At 35.9% G+C, this 20,667-nt stretch overlaps 1 protein-coding gene across 9 annotated transcripts in view; it reads left to right on the forward strand.

Annotated features, from left to right (window-relative positions):
• PCDH15 (protocadherin related 15) overlaps positions 1-20,667 on the forward strand; it is a 1,854,109-nt gene that overhangs the window by 1,672,281 nt on the left and 161,161 nt on the right. For all 9 annotated transcript variants that reach the window (XM_054243050.2, XM_054243053.2, XM_054243049.2 and 6 more), the window contains one exon: positions 733-849. In XM_054243050.2, coding sequence (XP_054099025.2) covers positions 733-849 — 117 coding nt within the window. The remainder of the gene's footprint in view (positions 1-732; positions 850-20,667) is intronic.

Below are 20,667 nucleotides of genomic sequence, written 5' to 3' on the forward strand. Positions count from 1 at the left end.
GGCACTGGGTTATAAAAGTGGGAAATTACTGATAACTATTTATTTAATGAACTTGGCACTACATGAGTAACAATGTATATATATAACCAAATTGGAAAAATAAAATAAGATACACATAAATTCTCAAAAAATTTCAGTAAATCAACATTGTTTTCTGCATACAAATATATCTATTCTTAAGTGTCATTTTGTAGTGCACTGTGGAGAAAATCTTCTTTTATCATGTAAAATGGCAGCAAAGGATATTTCATAATTAGTATCTGAAATATTCTAATCATAGTATTATGCTAAGTATATAAAATACTTTACATTGCTACAAAAACATATGAAGGGCTTTAAAAATATATATTTTACTCCTGCTTCAAAGAATGTAGCTTTTTAAGAAACTTGTTCTTACTTTTTTACAAATATTAAAATTTTACCTCATACCATTAGAAGTAAGCTAGAGAAAAATTCAAGGGTCACTTCAGTCTCCAAAAGGTATGTTTTTGAGGGTGAAAGACTTTATTCCAGTGGAATGGCCTCCAGTTGATATCCACTCATTAATATTGTATGAGAACTCTGACAGTTTCCTCCGAGGTGCCAGTCTGAAGTGAGAGTAATGGAATTGAGAGGATGGAAGGCTGACAGTGGCAAATGAGCTGTGTGATATGAAGAGTGGGAGTTAATCTAGTAACTGTATCCCTAACCTGGTTGCAACTGAAGTACTGAACTCCTAATTGTGTTTTACAGGATATGAATGATTATCCTCCTGTATTTAGTAAAAGAATATACAAAGGCATGGTGGCTCCAGATGCAGTCAAGGGTACACCTATCACAACAGTTTATGCCGAAGATGCAGACCCTCCTGTAAGTAGAAGGCATTTATTAATATTCTAAACTGTACTAAGAAAAATCCTTAAAACTCACAAATTACTCAATCACAAACACCCAAAGTAGTCTCTGTGAATTTCACTCTATTTATTTGCACATTTTATGTATTTTTGCTTATTTCATCCACAGGTACACAGCATATTTCAAATCACTTTCAGATGAACCTAGGCAATAAGGAATATGCTTTTTGTTTTTCTAGAATACTCAAATATACTAATTTATCTCAATTATAAATATATGTGAAAAGAATTGTCTCCATTTGTAAGCTTCACTTAATCGAGATGTTTTAAAGTTATGTATTTTCCATTGTATGCATATGTGATTAGCAAACTCCAGATCAACATATTGCATACACCTTATATTAAATGTGTTTATTTTTGTGAATTAAAAAGTTTAAGATTGCTTATAGAAAATAAATAATGGATTCTTTCTTCATACAGAACTTTACTTCTTTTGGGATATCCCAAATTATCTTTCAAGACAAGGTTTTTAATTAAAATATTATAATAGCAGGAGTGATGAAATACTATATAGAATTAATAGGATAAATATTAAAATGCTTTGATTAATACATGAGTGTTTTATAAATATTATTTGTTATCCTAAGAACTGAATAATTTAAATTTTTCTTTGAGTGGGGTCACACTATAAGTTGGTGGCTGTTCAATTTTAGAAAAATACAAGTAAAAGCTAAATGAACTATTTTAGAAGAGTAATAAAATAACCTGAATCTTATAAGTGATTTAGAAATTTTGTTTTCTGTTGCTAATATAAATAGTATTTCTCTTAATGCTGTATATTTAATTAAAGGTGAATGGCATCATAACATTTTCAGCTTCAATTTGGACAAATCTTATAAGCTCTATTGTGACTATAAGGAATCAAAATACACTAATGTTAACATGAAAGTGGTGACCTTTAATTCAGAAACTCCTTTTCTTAGGTGTGTTAAAATGTCTTTGAAACTGCTTTATTGTGTTTTGGCATATATGATAGGCAAAATTTCATAGACTTGAACCCATCAATAACGATGGTGAATGTGAAACTGGCAATTTGTCCGTTTTTTGTTGTTTTTTTTTTTGAAACAGAGTCTTGCTTTGTCGCCAGGCACCAGGCTGGAGAGCAATGGCAGGATCTCGGCTCACTGCAACCTCTGCCTCCTGGTTTTCAAGTAATTCTCCTGCCTCAGATTCCTGAGTAGCTGAGACTACAGGCACGCACCAGCACACCCAGCTACTTTTTGTATTTTTTAGTAGAGACAGGGTTTCACCATGTTGGCCAGGATAGTCTCAATCTCTTGACCCCGTGATCCGCCCGCCTAGGCTCCCAAAGTGCTGGTATTACAGATGTGAGCCACCGTGCCTGACCAATTTAGCTGTTTTTTAAGTAAATTGTAGTGTGCAATATACTTTGAAATTAGGAATGTGTATTCAATTTTATTCAGCATATATGTTTTTAGCACCAACTATGTACTGGTCATTGTGATAACCAGTTTTGGTCTCAAGAAACTGATAGTCTTAAGGAAAAGACAGAACTGCAAATAGAAACGATAATATTCTGTACTTAATGATTGTAAGCAAACACAATACTAACATATATTTTTAAGAAATTTTCATCAGCACATAATTTAACGTTGAGTTTAATGGCATTAATAATGAGAGACTAAAGTAACGCTGTTGGTCACCTACATGGGACAGACCTCAAAGTCTTCCTATAGACAGTGAAATTCTTACTTCCCTTTTGGTGGTAATGACTGTGGTGCCTGGCTTGGCATTCAGAGCACATCCAAATGTGCCAAAAGTTGTCTTGCTTTGTTGTCTGTTCTATAAAGAAGATAAATTACTTACAGAAAGTATTTATCGAGAGAAAAAGCTCTGTTTTTACACGTTGAAGCTCTTTTAAAGAAATTTGCCAGACTTACATTTCATATTTCTTTGGAAGAGGTTTTTAGTTTTGCATTCCCAGTAGTAATTCTTAGCATTTAATAATTGATGTTGGCCTTTCATTAGACAGGAAGTGGATGCCAGTCATTCCGTTGAAATACCGAGTATATTCATTTTAGTTATTGAGTATATATATATATCACACTCAGTTTTGCTCCTTGAAACACCAACAGTCTTTTAGTACAGCCATGATCAGAATTGAACCTTTGAATCATGGCTGCCAATTGTGTACCTTAAATGAGCATAGTTGCCATTTGGCTGCACCGAGACAAATTCTAAATAAAAGCTCAATTCCATTAACATTTTTGGAATTACTATATTGTATAATTCTTTTAAAAATATTTTGCTTGATTTTTACCCTTATTTTATGTTGATACCATAAAGACAGAATAAGTATTATTCAGATAGGCTTGCCAAGTGTTTTCTACTCTGTTATAAATGTTTATTAATTAGAAGGAAATGGTTTCAATTTCATACTCTTCAGGGATCCTGTGTCAACACTGAGGCTATAAGTATCTATCTTAACCCTGTATGTTTATTTAATAGTCTCTCTTCCAAACTAGAATGTAAGGTCTTTGAGGGCAGGAGGCAACATTTATTTCATTTTTTATTCCCCTGTCTAACTCTTAGCTTGCTACTTACTAGTCTGCCTGGAAACGTTTGTTGAATAATTGAATAGGTGAATAAATAAATGCTTATTCTGTATTCTTCAGGATTGACAAAATGTGCCATATTTTCAGAAATAAAGTTTTATATGACCATGGAAAAAGTTCTTAATATCTCTAAGCCTTAGTTTGGCCATTTAAGGGCCATGAGAATTAAACAACTGATGTATATGTGTATGTATATATATATATATATATATATATATATATATATATATATATATATATATATATATGCTCAGCAAGGCTTCTGCCACCACATATATTAAGTATTACTATTATTAAGCAATAATAATTTTAATTTCTAGAGATCGACCACATCATTTTCAAGGCATCCTGTTTCTTTTGAATGAAGTGAGGACCACTCATTTTAAACTATAAAATAGCAACGACAAAACTTTTTTTCTTTTTTTCTTTTTTTGAGATGTCACCAGGCTGGAGTGCAGTGGTGTGACATTGGCTCCCTGCAATCTCCGCCTCCCAGGTTCAAGCAATTCTACTGCCTCAGCCTCCCAAGTAGCTAGGACTACAGACACGCACCATCATGCCTAGCTAATTTTTGTATATTTAGTAGAGATGGGGTTTTACCATATTGGCCAGGATGGTCTTGAACTCTTGACCTCATTATCCACCCCCCTCAGCCTCCCAAAGTGCTGGGTTTACAGACGTGAGCCACTGCGCCCAGCCAACAAGGAAATTTTTTGAAATATCAGTGAAATTAGAAAATCTCTGAAAGCTGGAGAAAGCATTGTTGTTGAATATAAATTAAGAATTATAAAATACATGTTTGGTAAAACTGAAGTACTCCAGAGGAAGAAAAAACATCTTCCAGGAACTTTTCTCCCTACTGAATTAAACCTGAGAGGATCCCTTTTTTCTGCCTTGCTTTTGCGATAGAATTGACATTATGAAGTTCACATGAGACATGAATAGTGAATGAGGGATCACTTTGGAAATTAAAAATGGCTAACCTTTTATTTCTTTTCACCATAGACGTCTCATTCTCAAATTTGACAAAACGAAACTGCAGCTATAAACTTATTTGCCTAGTTTTGTTCTTTTTGAAACTTCATTTATGAGGAAATTTTTGGGAACAGGGTTAAATAGTGACAGAATAGTGTCCTTTGTGAGCATGTGAGGGAAATAATTGGGATAAATAAATAAGGTTTATGTTTCATCTTCATTTTATCTCCAATAAGTAAAGCATTATTTTTACCAATTTTACATTTTATGTATTTAGGAATTTATGAGGTTTTTGTTTAAAGTAGGGTAGTAATTGCAACTTGTTTAATATGAGAGATTTTGACCAACTTTTTTGTTTTTACATACATATATATAATATTGTGAGAATTATGTAGACATTTAAGACTTCTTTTTTTCAGGCTTTGATACTGATTTATGAGATAGATATGCTCCATAAAAATTCTTGCAATTTTAATAGCTTTGGACTTTAAAATCAGTTTGCAGATATTTAGTATTCTCACTGTACTTTTTCAGAAAGCATATTTATGAGGAGAAAATCATTACAACTGTGAAGCATTTTATTTCCCTCTTTTGAGAGCTATTGTGGCCTTTCAGAGTTTAGATGAGCTACCTGAGGAATTATTTGCAAAGGGATTTTAATACCCATCTGTGATTCAAGGGTACTTCTATTGATCTCTAGAGAATGAAAAAAGATGGCCAGGTCTTCTTTTCTATGACGTATGCCTGTGTTTTATTCAAATGTCATGATGTTTCAAAATATGCTATGTAATTATGGACGTCCTCTCCCAACGTTTAATGCTGCGAATAGTCATTCTGTTACAATCTATTAGTTGGGGCATGTTAACAGTAGAAAGAAAGCAAGTCATCCTTATCTGTAATTTGCTGCTTGCTCACTTTGTGTGCCATAGTTAGAACTATTCAGTACCAGGAGTATTATAAAATTGTATTTCTCTTTCCAGATAATGTGGTTTTCCTGTATCATTTTCACTTGATATCACTACTGATCTATTTTTCATGACTCACCACATACTGGCTTGTGTTCTTATCCTGTATTGATTTACCTTGTTGCTAGCAATGTAGCAGAAACTCCGATTTCTGAGATCAGCTGCTGCTAACTATGATTTCTCCCCCAGGCCCATGAGGAGGGAATATATACAGCTCAGTGTTGTTTTGTTTTCCTTCACATCAAAGCTGTTAGGGAAATCATCAAGATCTACTTTTATTGTGAATGTCAGCTTGTGAAAATTGAGATCATATAGCCCCAGCCTGACTCCCATTGGTCTCGAATACTTAATTAGAAAGAAGGCACACCATGAAACAGTTGGGGCTTGATCTTTAAAACGACAATGGGAAATAATTAGATTTGAAAGTGTAAACAGGTATAAATGGGAAGGCTTAGTGAAAAATGGTTATATTATTAATAATACTTGAAATCAGTATTAGAATTAACATTTCAGATGTGAATAATGCTCTTTTAATTTAGAAACTGTCATAGTTACCAGAGCTAAAGGGGCATTTTTCTTTTGTTATAAATGAAAATATGCATAAAATTTGTTTCAACCTTTACAAAAGTGTCCTTCAGATCCCATAATGTATTACTAAATAAAACTAAAATCTAGCTTGAAAAAGTCTCTGTACTCACATACTTACCAGGTAAACAGACAAAAAGACTTAACTTTCTTTAGAAGTGTTTCCCTTCAACAACAGCTTAGTCTCAATCAATTCCTGTAGCTTTAACGGCTCATAGGTGGCCAACTGTTTAAACTTTGTTTAAGGCAAATGCTAAGCTGTAACGAATCCAGCTGTTTCTGTATCTCAGTTTTGGTTTCTGCACATCACATTTTCTTCCCATAGATATTTGACAATGTGACAGTGCCAGAGTCTCTCTGAATTTTCTTTGATTCTGAGGGCTGTCTGATTTGCTAGTCATTTTTTTTTTCTTTTCACAATTAAACTCCTTTCTTAAATTTGTCTAAAGGTTTTTTTTTTTTTTTAACAGTATCACTAGTTTACATATTTTAGGGGTGGGGAATAAGAATATACCTCATAGGACTTGGGTCCCAATATACTTTAAACAAGACAGGTTTCCAAGAAAATTGAGTGAAATGTAACAGGCTTTCTCTGGGACAGGCCCACAGACCCCCGCTTATGGCTTAAATGATATACTTTATTCTGAATGTCTTGCTAGAGGAAATGGAAACACACCCTCCAAAAGGGTATCTTAGCTTCTCATGACCTGGATTCTTAGCCATAGCACCTTCTAAACTAAGCGACTCAGAATTCCTTGTCTAATCTGTGTCCTCTTTTCAATTCTTTCATTTGCTTAGATGGCGGCTATCTTTGGACAGTAGGCCTACAACGAAACACAGGCCTAACAAGGCCTAGACACTGTGTCACAGCCTGACACATGAGATCAATTTTAGGACAAATTAAATTTGAAATGATTTCAAAACCTCTAAGTGCAGTTATCTATAGAATGTTAAAAATTGGCACCCACATCCTCCCCATCCCCTCAGCCTGAGGTGTGGAGGATGGAGGCTGAGGGAACCATACCCTGGGCTGGCAGAAAGCTTATCTGTTGCCCAGTTATCAAACCAAGGAGTGCATGAAACCTAACTCTGGGAGGAGGCTGGAGGAAGATGGCATGGTGAGACTAGGGTTGCCTTTACACAGATTAGAAACTACGTGAGGAGGACCTGAGATGATAGGTATTGAGTTTCTGCAGCTGCTTTGATCTGATGCCGTTGCATTTATGGGACTGAGATGGATCAGGCAGAAAATATCAGGCAAAGATCTTAAAAAAGAAATGTGAACACAGGAGTTACCTGAATGGAGAGAGGTTCAAGCTCTGAGAGTAAATACATTCTCCAAGAATGAAAAAATAATCAAAGAAAAACCTGGAAATGGACTCTTAGAATTTGGGTATATGTCGGGGACTGATTAGTGGAAAGAGCCAAAGAAAGGAAAGACTTGACAAGATGGAAGGGAAATCTGCTAGTGACGTGGTACAGATGAAAAGACATTTTCAATGTGGAGAAGATGAATGGTAAAAAAAAACTTTGCAGATAGGGCAAGGAGAATGAATTCTAAATGAAGGACCACAGTTCTGTTGATTAGGAACCCACTGGCCTCTGGTTTCCTGACGCTGCCTTCTTACTCTTAATTTTCATGTGTCTTAGTCATTTAAGGGTATGACTTTTATATATAATTCACTTTTTTGTTTTTAACTCTTTACATTTATTTTCACGATATTTTCTTTGAATAATTAGTCATGTATATTTCATTTAAAAATAATTTATGGTTCCTTAATTATATTTCCTAGGCATATCTACAACAGCTATTTATTCTGCCATATTTAAAACTATGTATGATTTACAACACTCCTTTTATATTCTGATCTATCAACTCTTAAGCTCTTCATTTGCTGCATCTCTTAGGTTATTTATATGTCTTTAATTTATTGAGGATATATACTTTGTATGTTCTTATATGACATGCTTTTTTGCTTATACATATGAAACTTGACAGACTACTGGAGTCTTGGATCAAAATTTTTCCCTTTAAAGCTGTATAGACAATGTTTTACTATTTTTTATTATTTAATAAATTATAAAGTATGAAGCCACATTAATTTTTCTTCATTTTTAGATATTTAATCTTTATTTTCTTGTAAAATCTCCATTTTTATATTAAAGTTTTTTACTAGTATATATTGAGATATTCTTTTCTTTGTATGAATTATGTCTAGTATATGATGGCCCCTCATATGCAAATTTATATAGTTTATCAGCTCAGTAAAGTTTTCATTTTATTTATTTTTTGAGACGGAGTTTTACTCTTGTTGCTCAGGCTGGAGTGCAATCTCAGCTCACCGCAACCTCCTCCTCCCAGGTTCAAGCAATTCTCCTGCCTCAGCCTCCCAAGTAGCTGGGATTACAGGCATGTGCCACCATGCCTGGCTAATTTTGTGTTTTTAGTAGAGACCAGGTTTCTCTTTGTTGGTCAGCTGGTCTTGAACGCCCAACCTCAGGTGATCTGCCCTCCTCAGCCTTCCAAAGTGCTGGGATTACAGTCATTAGCCACTGCACCCAGCCTCAATACAGTTTTAAATGGCTCAAGAGTGTGGGCTGAGGAGCAAGAAAGTCTAGTTTCAACTTCAAATCTCCCACTGACTAGCCCTGTGGCCTAAACCAAGTCACTTAATTCACCGTAACCCTCAGTTCTGGCATGTGGAAAATGAGAACAAAAATAGAGCAACTAAAACTTTATACATGTTGAGCAGCCACTTTTTTTCCCCTTTCCCTCAGCCTCTGACAACCACCTCTGCGTCTGTGAGTTTGGCTATTTTAGATATCTCATGTAAATGCAATCATGCAGTATGAGTCCTTTGACTGGCTTAGTTCACTCAGCATAACGTCCTCAAGATTAGTCCCCGTTGTTATAATAACAGTACTTGCTTCCTTTTAAAGCTGAGTAACGTTCACTTGTACGCGTATACCATATTTTCTTTATCCACTCATCCATCAGTGAACATTTAGGCTGTTTCCACATCTTGGGTATTCTGAATAATGCTGCAATACACATGGGAGTTAGGAGTATGAATAGATATCTCTTCAAGACCCTGATTTCATTTCATCTTTTGAATAAATTCCCAAAAGTGAAACTGCTGGATCATATATTTGTAATTTTTTGAGGAATCCCCATACTGTTTCTCATATTGACAGTGCCATTTTACATTTCTACCAACAATGTACAAGCGTAGCAATTTCTCCACATTTTTAAAATAATTTTTTAAATAACAGCCATCCTGCGAAGCATGAAGTGATATCTGACCGCAGTTTTGACTTCTATTTCTCTGATGACTAATGATGTTGAGCATGTTTTTATGTACTGCTGGCCATTGGTATGTCTTTTTTTTTAATGTTTATTCAAATCATTTATTCATTTAATTGAGTTAATTTGTTTTTCTGGTATTATTCTAAAGATCTGATTTCCAACATTGTGCCTATAGTTAAGAATACTGTCTGATACACTTAAAAATTTGTTTAGAGAATATTTCATATGTTCTAATCACAAAAGAAATACTTTGTAGGGTTGCTGTGAGTTTGAAATAATATTTATGTGGAGCAGTGGTGCCTCACACATAGTAATAACATAAATTAACTATCATTTTTGTATGTTTACTCTGACCTTTTTTATGCTTTAAGTCTTTGAAATCTGTCATCCATATTTATATTTTGGTATCTGCTTGCTTCTCTTTGTGCATTGCCCCTGCATTCTGGAAAATCCTGCAAAGGTCAGAGGTCCAGGAACCTGAGCATAGGTTGTAGAGAAGAAAGAGGTAGTATAAGGTACTGGGGATGTCCGGAAGGTGCTGTGCCTCTGAAACATGACCGTGACAGTATATTTCCTGCTTGATCTTCTCTCAGCGTGGGTTTATAATCTAAGAACTGGACCCAAGTGTTTTGTTTCGAAGTTTTCCTTTGACTAGACTACCACTGTAGCCAAATGCTGCAGCTTGTTTGGCTTCACACCTTGCTGTTCCACTCACCATGATAATGCAGAGCCCGCCACCCCATCTTCTCGCTCCAACCTCAAGCCATCTCTACTACAGAGTCAAATAAGTTAAAGGCATTCAAGACAATGCCATTGTCAGGAACATTATCTGTCATATTAGGAACTTTCTAACATATCTCAGAGACTCCTATACAGCTGTGATCGTTAGTGTAAAGTATCCTGGGAACTTCTGGCACAGCAGGATTTGATTAAAACATAGCAAAAAGAGCCGGGCATGGTGGCTCACACCTATAATCTCAGCACTTTGGGAGGCCAAGGCAGGCAGATCGCCTGAGGTCAGGAGTTCAAGACTAGCCTAGCCAACATGCTGAAACCACATCTTAAAAAAGAAATAGCAAAATGAATGAAGTATAAGAACTGAGTGCTCAGTGTAAATGGTGAGAAAAAGAAAGCAAAACCATTACACAGTTTTTTTTTAAACCACATAATAGCATCTATAGTTTTTCCTTCAGAAATAATTCTTAGCAAACAACACCAAAATCTCACTGGTTTACAAGAGTAAAGATCAATATTATTATTTATGGGTCTGTGAGGCAGTTAGGAGTTGGCTGACCTTGGCTGGGCTCCTGTCTCTTCCACATATCTCCTTCTGCAGGGACCCATGGCTAACCAGGCCTGCTTTTCACATGGTAAGAACAGAATCTCAAGAGAACTTGCCTTAACCCCATGATTACATGTAAATACTGCCCCCCATGTCATAGTTCTTCATGTCTCTTGCCCAAAGCACGTCATCTGGCCTAGCCCAAAATATGAGTAGAACAGGAAGTGCAAGAAATGGGAGAAGATATTTGCTGAACTATAATATAATGTACCATAAATCATCTAGTTTAAAGATACTCCTTATACGTATTAAAAAGATTGCCATTGGTGGCAAAGAGAGGTAGGAAAAAGATATGAGAATAAAAGGAGGGAAAGAAATGGAGAAGCAAACATGCCTGGAAGATCCATCAGTGATAATGTTTCATAAAATACAGATTATATTTAACTCAAATCTGTGCCCTTGAGATCCAAACACAATAAAAACTCCCCAAGATTTACTATATGTTTGTACTTTGAATAGTATTTAAAGAGTTTCTATTATATAAGAGATGCTAGATTAAGCAATAACGGAAAAGTGTCATGGTTCCAAGCCTCAGAACTTCAAAATTAAAAAGATAAAACTTCAAAAGTCCATCAAGTAACTAGAAACAACTAACCATGAAAAGTACCTATAAAGAAATGTTTAGGGTTCTGTGAAACCAAATAAGAAGGAGCCTGATTGTACTTAGAGAGTCAGTGAAGGTTCTAGAAGGGATTCTGAGCTGAGGTATGAAGGTTAGGCCAAGACAACATCACATAACAAAAGAATGGGCTGGGCACTATGGCCTATGCCTGTAATCCCAGCACTTTGGGAGGTCGAGGTGATCAGATCACGAGGTCAAGGGATCAAGACCATCCAGGCCAACATGATGAAACCCCATCACTACTAAAATATAAAAATTAGCTGGGCATGGTGGCGTGCTACTGAATCCCAGCTACTCAGGAGGCAGAGGCAGGAGAATCACTTGAACCTGGGAGGCGGAAGTTGCAGTGAGCAGAGATCATGCCACTGCACTCCAACTTGGTGATAGAGCGAGACTCTGTCTCAAAAAAAAAAAAAAAAGAATCAAGCCCTGAAGTATGAGGAAGAACAGTCAGTTTCAAAAAGCAAAAAGAGACCATTTTTCTTTATTCAGGAGGATGGAGAGGAAAACCTAAGTTGGCTCCTGCTTAGTCTGGTAGATTGTAAAGACAGTGTTAAGAGTTGTTTTATCCCAAGAAAAATGGAAGGGCTTTGAGGGATAGAATATAGGGTCACTAATGATTAGCTCAGGGAAGGCTCATCTCTAATTTCCTGTGGTTACATAAATTGTTTTGCATGAGGAAACTCTGAATGTGTGTCCAATGTCATCTTTATAAACTTAACAACTATGTTTAAATAAATAAATTTTATAAGGACTGTATTATTTGATGTTTTTAAGGATTGAGTTATGTTTACCTTTGAAAAGCACATTTCCCAAAACATTTAGTGGTAAACAGCCTTTAAGCAAATATTTTTTGTAATCTTTAGTAGCTGTGTCAGTTTCCTATCTGTAGAAACTAAACTATATAAGCACATTATATTAACTGTCAGACTGCATAAGAAACTTGCCAACATGTGTCCAAACATATTGGTCATTTCAAATGTTGAAAAGAGAGAGGAGGGAGGAAGAAGTAAGAAAAGCACATGACTTTCTCAGTGGTTACAAGAAGAGTTCGACCTGCTGTTTTTTTTTCTTTTCTCCTTTAAGAATACCTTGGCATCCAGTTAGATTCACTAAAATATGACTAAGTCATATGCCTGCTATATATATATACATATATATATGTGAGTGTGTGTATATATATATAACAGACTACATTATAGTCATTCCTTTATAATAATTCCTGATGTTAAATCAGTCGGGACATTTTGTGAATTACACTGTTACAAAACAAATCACAGTAGATGCCTCAAACACTTTGGGGAAAAGAATTTTGGAAATCATGTCAGGGGGTAACAGTTTTGTGTACTTGGAAACAAATTACTTAATGTTTGTTTTTAATTATAATAATAAGTTTAGTAATCCCTGATACAATGTGATTGCTATAATTAGGAAGAAAACTATGTGTGCCTGGATAAATAATTTCTTGATAATTATGTGTTTAAGACAAATTACTAAATCAAGATATCCCCTGATATTAAGAAACTAATTATTTTGGTCCATTATATTCTCATTGAAATTCCCTAAGTTTTCAAGTTTGAAATATCCTTTATACAGGTATGCAATTACCTTCTGTAGTAATTAATTGTATTCTCACCATAATTAAGTTGAAACATATTGTGTTTAACACACACTATAAGATTAGAAACCAAAAGTAAAAAATGTACTGAATAATGAAGAAAATAATTAAAATCTTATTATTCTATTTTATTGCTGTAAATTTACATTTATTCTGCTATATTATTTCTACCTTACTGTTGTGTCAGAGTATATGACATTTTGATTTTATAAAATCTGTTAGCATTATCAATGCAGGATTTGTCTGCCATGTATTAATCATATAAATAAAGATATGAATAAATATACTAATAATTATTGAATTTTACACATTTCAAAATTAGCACATAAAAGGACATCACAAATCTGATATCATTCATTTCATATTTTGCAAACCACATAATATTTAAATGAGTCACATACTACCCCAATCATATTTAGAAATATACCTAAATCATGAACAAAAAAAATTGATTCCTTTTCAATAGATGTTATAAATCGTATTCTTCGTGATTGCCATTAGGTTTATTGAACATCTCTAGAGTATTACAAAATTATTGAGTAAAGTTACTAGTGTTTGTATTTGTGTTTAACTCAGAAAAATTACATTGGACAGCAGTTAATTTCTTTAAAACTTATATCTACATAGGAATAAGAAGATCTATTTGGTTGGATTATTATTTGGGCTTAATGGAGAATGACACACCTAGCTTATGTGAAGCACATAGAAATTAGTTAATTTTTCCTCCTCTTTCTCCTCACTTCCAGAGTGATGGAAAAATACAACTTTGCCTCTAGTTTGGTGCAGTGCTTACATCCTCATCAGCTGTAAACTTTAGTATATCTATGTCCATCATAATTACTCTTGAAGTAATTCTGATGTCATCTATGGCATTGTAATATTTGAGAAGAAAGTTTTCATGAAAATATGCTAATAGGGCCTTTACAATTCTACATGTTTTAAAAATGTACATATAATATAGTTCTTACCAAAAATTAGTAAGAATTTTTGTTTTAAAGATAGCTTTTAATTTATGTCATTTGCTACTGATACAGGTCTACATTTATCCCCTTGAGTTTAAGATGGAATGTTTAAAATACTGACTAATAAAATTATTTTTAGTTTATCTTTTTTTTTGTTTTTGACACGAAGTCTCGCTCTGTTGCCCAGGCTGGAGTGCAGTGGTGTGATCTCAGCTCACTGCCAGCTCCACTCCTAGAGTTCGAGCAAATCTCCTACCTCAGCCTCATGAGTAGCTGGGATTACAGGCACTCACCATCATGCCTGGCTAATTTTTTTGTATTTTTATTAGAAATGGGGTTTTACCATGTTGGTCAGGCTGTTGTCAAACTCTTGACCTCAGGTGCCCACCACGGCCTCCCAAAGTGCAGGGATTACAAGCTTGAGTCACCATGCCCAGCCTAGTTTATCATTTAATACTCAAATAATACACTAAAGTAGACTCTATATATAATACAATCAGTATACTCTCTATAAAGTAAAATATAGTTGGTATATTTTGTGATTTGTAAGTGTCCACAGTGAGGTATAAAGTCTACTTGACTATAAATCCTAAGATCTGTTCTCTGGTGGTAGCACCTCCATTTAATAGCACCATATTTCATTTTCACAGTTTTGATCAGAAATGTTGGGAGATAATTGTGTTTTTCTGTGTACCTTTTGTCTCTCCTGCCTGTCCAGTTGTGAAACCAATAAGTAAAAAAGCATATGTGTGTTTCTCTTCCTTGCCCACCACCTTGAGAAATGTATATGAGAAACTGAACAGATATGTATGGGTTGTCAACTGAAAACTTGCCAAAAATTTGGCCACATTTTTGGGTAAATAAATTCTTAGAGGGTGATATGGTTTTGCTTTGTCCCCACCCAAATCTCATCTTGAACTGTAGTTCCCACAATCTCCACATATTGTGAGGGGACCTGGGAAAATTGAATCATGGGGTAGGTTACTTCCATGCCCTTTTCATGATAGTGAGTGAGTGCTCACAAATCTGAAGGTTTTATAAGGGCTTTTTTCCCTCACTTCACTCTACACTTTTCTTTGCTGTTGACCTGTGAAGAAGAATGTCTTATAAGTTTCTGCCATGATTGTAAGATTCCTGAGGCCTTCCCAGCCTTGTGGATCTATGAGTTAATTCAACCTATTTTCTTTATAAATTATCCTGTATTGGTATGTCCTCATAGCAGCGTGAGATTGGACTAATACAGTAAATTAACACCAGGTGGACTGGCACTGCTGTAAAGACACCTGAAAATGTAGACTTGACTGTGGAAGTGGGTAACAGGCAGAGGCTGGAACAGTTTGGAGGGCTCAGAAAAAGACAGGAAGATTTGGGAAAGTTTGAAGCTTCATAGAGACTGTTGAATGGCTTTGAGCAAAATGCTAATAGTGATATGGACCGTAAAGTACAGGCTGAGGTGTTGGAGATGAGGAACTTGTTGGGAACTGGAATAAAGGTTACACTTGCCATGCAAAGAACTGGTGGCATTTTGCCCCTGCCCTAGATATCTTTGGAACATTGAACTTGAGAGAGATGACATCAGGTACCTGGTAGAAGACATTTCTAAGTGGCAAAGTGTTCAAGAGAAAGTAGAGTATAATAAGCTGAAAATTTTTCAGCCTGATGATGCAGTAGAAAAGAAACCCATTTTCTCGAGAGAAATTCCAGCAGAAATTTGCATAAATAATGAGGAGCTAAATGCTACTCACTATGACAATGGGGAAAATGTCTGCAGGGCTTGTCAGAGACACTCACAGCAGCCTCTCCCTTCACAGGCCCAGAGAGCTAAAAGGGAGAAATGGTTTCCTGGGCTGGATTTATGGACCCCTTGCTGTGTGCAGACTCAGGACTTGGTGCCCTGCATCCAAGCCACTCCAGCCATGGCTAAAAGTGGCCAAGGTACAGCTCAGGCCATTGCTTCAGAAGGTGCAATTCCTAGTCTTTAGCAGCTTCCATGTGGTGTTGGTCCTACAGGTTTACAGATGAAAAGGATTAGGTTTAGGAACTTCTGCCTAGATTTCAGAGGATATATGGAAATGCCTGGATGTCCAGGCAGAGTTGGGTCTGCAGAGGCACAGCCCTCATGGAGAACCTCTGCTAGAGCAGTGTAGAAGAGAAATGTGTGGTGGGAACCCCCACACAGAGTCCCCACTGGTGCACTGCCTAGTGGAGTTGTGAGAAGAAGGCCACTGTCCTCTAGACCCCAGAATGGTAGATCCACTAACAGCTTGCACTGTGTGCCTGGAAAAGCCACAGGCATTCAATCCCAGTCATGAAAGCAGCCTGCTATACCCTGCAAAGCCATAAGGGTGGTGCTGTCCTAGGCTGTGGCAGACCACCTCTAGCATCAGCAGACCTGGATATGATGTGGAATCAAAGATCATTTGGAAACTTGGAGATCTTATGCTTATTCATTCATTACAAAATCCACAAAGTTATGACATCTATTTTTTAAGAAATAAATAAACAATAGAATGTATTTGATATAGTTAAGCAGGTAACATATAAGGACAGAGGCTGGGAGGCAGGGAAGAGATAGTGCTTTATATTCAGCTAGCCCAGAAGAAATAAATGAATAATTTTCTTGCATAGATGGACTCATTTCTGTAATACTGTATTCAGGAATGTTTTTGAAAGTATATTAATGGGCTGGGTGTGGTGGCTCATGCCTGTAATCCCAGCACTTTGGGAGGCCAAGGCGTGTGAATCATGAGGTCAAGAGATCAAGACCATCCTGGTCAACATGGTGAAACCCCGTCTCTATTAAGAATATAAAAAATTAGCTGGGCATGGTGGCGCGTGTCTGTAATCCCAGCTACTCAGGAGGCTGAGGCAGGAGAATTGCCTGAACCCAGGAGGTAGAGGTTGCAGTGAGCCGAGATTGCACCATTGCACTGCAGACTGGGTAACAAAAGCAAAGCTCCGTCTCAAAAAAGAAAAAAAAAAAAAAAAAAGAAAGTATATTATTCTCCTCATTTACTTTTGGGGAGTTATGTTTTCATAAGGGATTATCATCACTTTTTTTGAAGCTTCTTCCCAAGATACAAACTATCGAATTACATGCCTTTTATTTAAGCTCTCAAAACATAAATGCATGGCTTCTGCAAACAGAAACGTGGGTTATATACGTTTAGATCCAAGGGGGCATTACATGCTAGTTTTCATTAGATCATCATATTTGCAGAAATGATGCCCCCTGGAGTTGTATGTCTTGGCAGCTCATGATACACATACAGCTAAGTGTTACTGAAATGCCAGGGGTTTGGTCTAGGATCAAGCTTGTCTAATCTATGGCCCATGGGCCACTTGGAGCCCAGGAAGCATTTCAATGCAGCCCAACACAAATATGTAAACTTTCTTAAAACATTATGAGATTTATTTGTGATTTTTTAAAGCTTGTCAGCTGTCATTAGTGTTAGTGTATTATATGTGTGGCACAAGACAATTCTTCCAGTGTGGCCCAAGGAAGCTAAAAGACTGGACACCCTTTTTCTATGTCTTGCTGCTCACTGTGCAGAAAACCAGTCACTGAGACAAAAAGTATTGCCAGGGAAGAAGGCTTTAATCAGGTGCTGCAGCCTAGGAGATGGGAGCTAGTGTCCAATCCATCTCCCTGACTAAAATCAGAGTTTTATATTGCAGAGAAGAAATGTAACAACATGCAAGAAAACAGGAATTAGAGATAAAGAAGATGGGTTGGTGAACAGGAAGCAGGTGGTCAGTTAGGCAGTCATGAAAGTGAGGGGTCTTGCACTTCATTGTCCGGATGCAGCGCTCTAGTAAGTTGCAGTTCCTTGATACTATCTGGGAGCCCTTATGGTTGGTTTCTTTAGAAAAGAAATAAAACAAATGTAACCCATTCCAGTTGTAAGACTGAGAAGGTTTATTTCTATGTTTATTTAAAGGAAACCATAAATATCAGCTCTATGGGACAATTGAAATCAGTTATATGGGGCAACTGGGCTGGCTTCATAAGCATTAATCAATGTTGTATTTTAAGTATTCATTTACAAATTATTATTGATCTCTTAAGTAATGGAAAGCCAGAAAAAAATTCTACTCGAATGGAAATCATAGGTGAGGAACAGAGACAGGCTGCCAAACCATAAACAAGTAAATATGTAACATAAATTTACATAGGAATATGTACTATAAAGACAATAGTGATAGACTCAGAGTGGTTTATGGACGGGTATATGCAGAGGAGATGGTGTCATTTGAGAACGGAATGTTAAAAGAGGCTAGAGATGCAAGAGTCTTAGAGGCAAAGAAAAAAGCAAATGAAAAAGCCTTGAGGTAGGAAGGAGGTTGGTGTTTGATAAGGTCAGTATGGATGAATTATTGCTAAAGGACATTCGAAAGAAAGGGATATGAGCTGAACTCCATCTCTCTGTGAGCTTTTTCATTTTTTGTACTCTCACAACTCAGTAATTCTGTTCAGTGAATGTGTTAAATGAATGAACCCCACATTACCTAGAATTAATCACGGTCCTATAAAACATAAGAGCAAAGCAACAAAAACAAAGCTGGAGGCATCACACTACCCTACATCAGACTGTGTTATTAATACAAGGCTATAGTAACCAAAACAACATGGTACTGGTAGAAAAAGAGACACATAGACCCATGGAACAGAATAGAGTTCTCAGACATAAAGTAACATATCTATAACCATCTGACCTGTGACAAAACTTACAAAAACAAACTATGGGAAGAAAACCTCCCTATTCAAAGAATGGTGCTGGTATAACTGGCTAGCCATATTAGAAAAAATGCAACTAGGTCCTTCCTTCCACCACATACAAAAATTTCTTTGATATGAATTGAATATAAGACATAAAGCTATAAAAATCCTACAAGGAAACCTAAGAAATATCTTTCTAGACATTGCCCTTGGTATCTAAGTTATGACTTGGTCACCAAAAGCAATTGCAACAAAAACAGAAATTGATGAGTGGGAACTACTTAAAAGAGACTATCAACAGAGTAAATAGATAATCTGTAGAATACGAGGAAGTGTTTATAAACTATGCATCTGACAAAGGTCTAATATCCAGCATCTATAAAGAAGTTAATTCAGCAAGCAAAGAACAAACACCCCATTAAAAATGACAGAACATGAACAGGCACTTCTCAAAAAAAAAAAACCTACAAGCAACTAACAAACCTATGAAAAAATGTTCACTAATTATCAGAGAAATGCAAATCAAAAACCAAAGTGAAATACCATCTCACATCAGTCAGAGTTAAAAAGTCAAAAAAAATAACAGAGGCTGTTGAGGTTATGGAGGGGGGAAAAAAGCACTTATCTATTGTAGGCGAAAATGTAAATTAGTTCAGCAACTGTGGAAAGAAGTTTCGAGATTTCTCAAATAACTAAAAATGGAATTACCATTTGACTCAGCAATCTCATTACTGGGTATGTAACCAAAGAAAAATAAATTGTTCTGCCAAAAAGACACATGGACTTACATGTTCATCACAGCACTTTTCACAATAGCTAAGACACGAATCAACCTGGGTGTCCAACAGTGGCAGATTGGATAAAGAAAATGTGGTAACTATGCACCATGGAGTATTACACAAACATAAAAAAGAATAAAAGCATGTCCTTTGCAGCAAAACTGATGCTGCTGGAAACAATTACACTAAGTGAATTAATGCAGGAACAGAAAAACAAATGCTGAGTGTTCTCACTTATAAGTAGGAGTTAAATATTGGGTACACATGGACATAAAGATGGGAACAATAGATACTGGAGACTTACAGAGGAGGGAGGGAAGGAGGGGAGCAAGGGCTAAAAAACCACATATTGAGTACTATGCTCTCTACCTGGAATACAGGATCACTTATACCCCAAACCTCAGCATTATGAAACATACCATGTAACAGACTTGCACATGAACCCCAGAACCTACAATAAAAGTTGAGATTCAAAACAAAAACATGCAAAAAAGGGAAGAGGTGCCTGTGGTCCCCATCACTTGAAAGTTGTGGAGGTATAAAGGAATCAGCAAAATAGAAGAATAAAGAGTGGTTATAAGGCAGCTAGTAGTGTGGAATATGATATCCTGTAACCCATATAAAGAGTGTTCCAGGAAAGATAGAGTGATTAACTATCAATGCTTTAGACAGTTTTCATATAAGCAATAACTGAAAAAAATGCTATATTTCACAAATAATAAGAAATAAAATGTATGAGCATGATGACAAGTAATAAAGAGTAAATATTTATAAAATTTTAATTGCTGATATTTTAGACAATTTTTAAATTTCTCGCTTACAAATACATCATACAGAAATAAATATTATTTAGTTGTATGATACTGATCTTTAAAGTTAAATATGTTTTATCTAATGGAACGAAAAGCCCTTAGAGATTTGTTCTGAATTGTGATTAATTTCTGGTCAGGTGTGGTGGTTCACACCTGTAATACTAGCACTCTGGAAGGTCACTTGAGTTCAGGAGTTTGAGACCAGTCTGGGCAACATGGTAAAACCCCATCTCTTCTGAAAATACAAAAAGTAGCAAGGCATGGTGCACACCTGTTCTCCCAGCTGCTTGGTAGGCTGAGGCACAAGAATCGCTTGAGCCTGGGAGATGGAGGTTGCAGTAAGCAGAGATCAGACCACTGCCTTTGAACCCAGGAAGCAGAGTGAGACACTGTCTCAAAAAATAAAATAAATAAATAAAAATATAAATAAATAAATAAATAATTGTGGTTAAATTCAGTTTTTATATCTATTTTGGCAAAGTTTTCAGCTCACCTTGATTTATTAGGCTTC

This window comes from Callithrix jacchus, chromosome 12 (genome assembly GCF_049354715.1).
Source record: "Callithrix jacchus isolate 240 chromosome 12, calJac240_pri, whole genome shotgun sequence".
Taxonomy (NCBI): domain Eukaryota; kingdom Metazoa; phylum Chordata; class Mammalia; order Primates; family Cebidae; genus Callithrix; species Callithrix jacchus.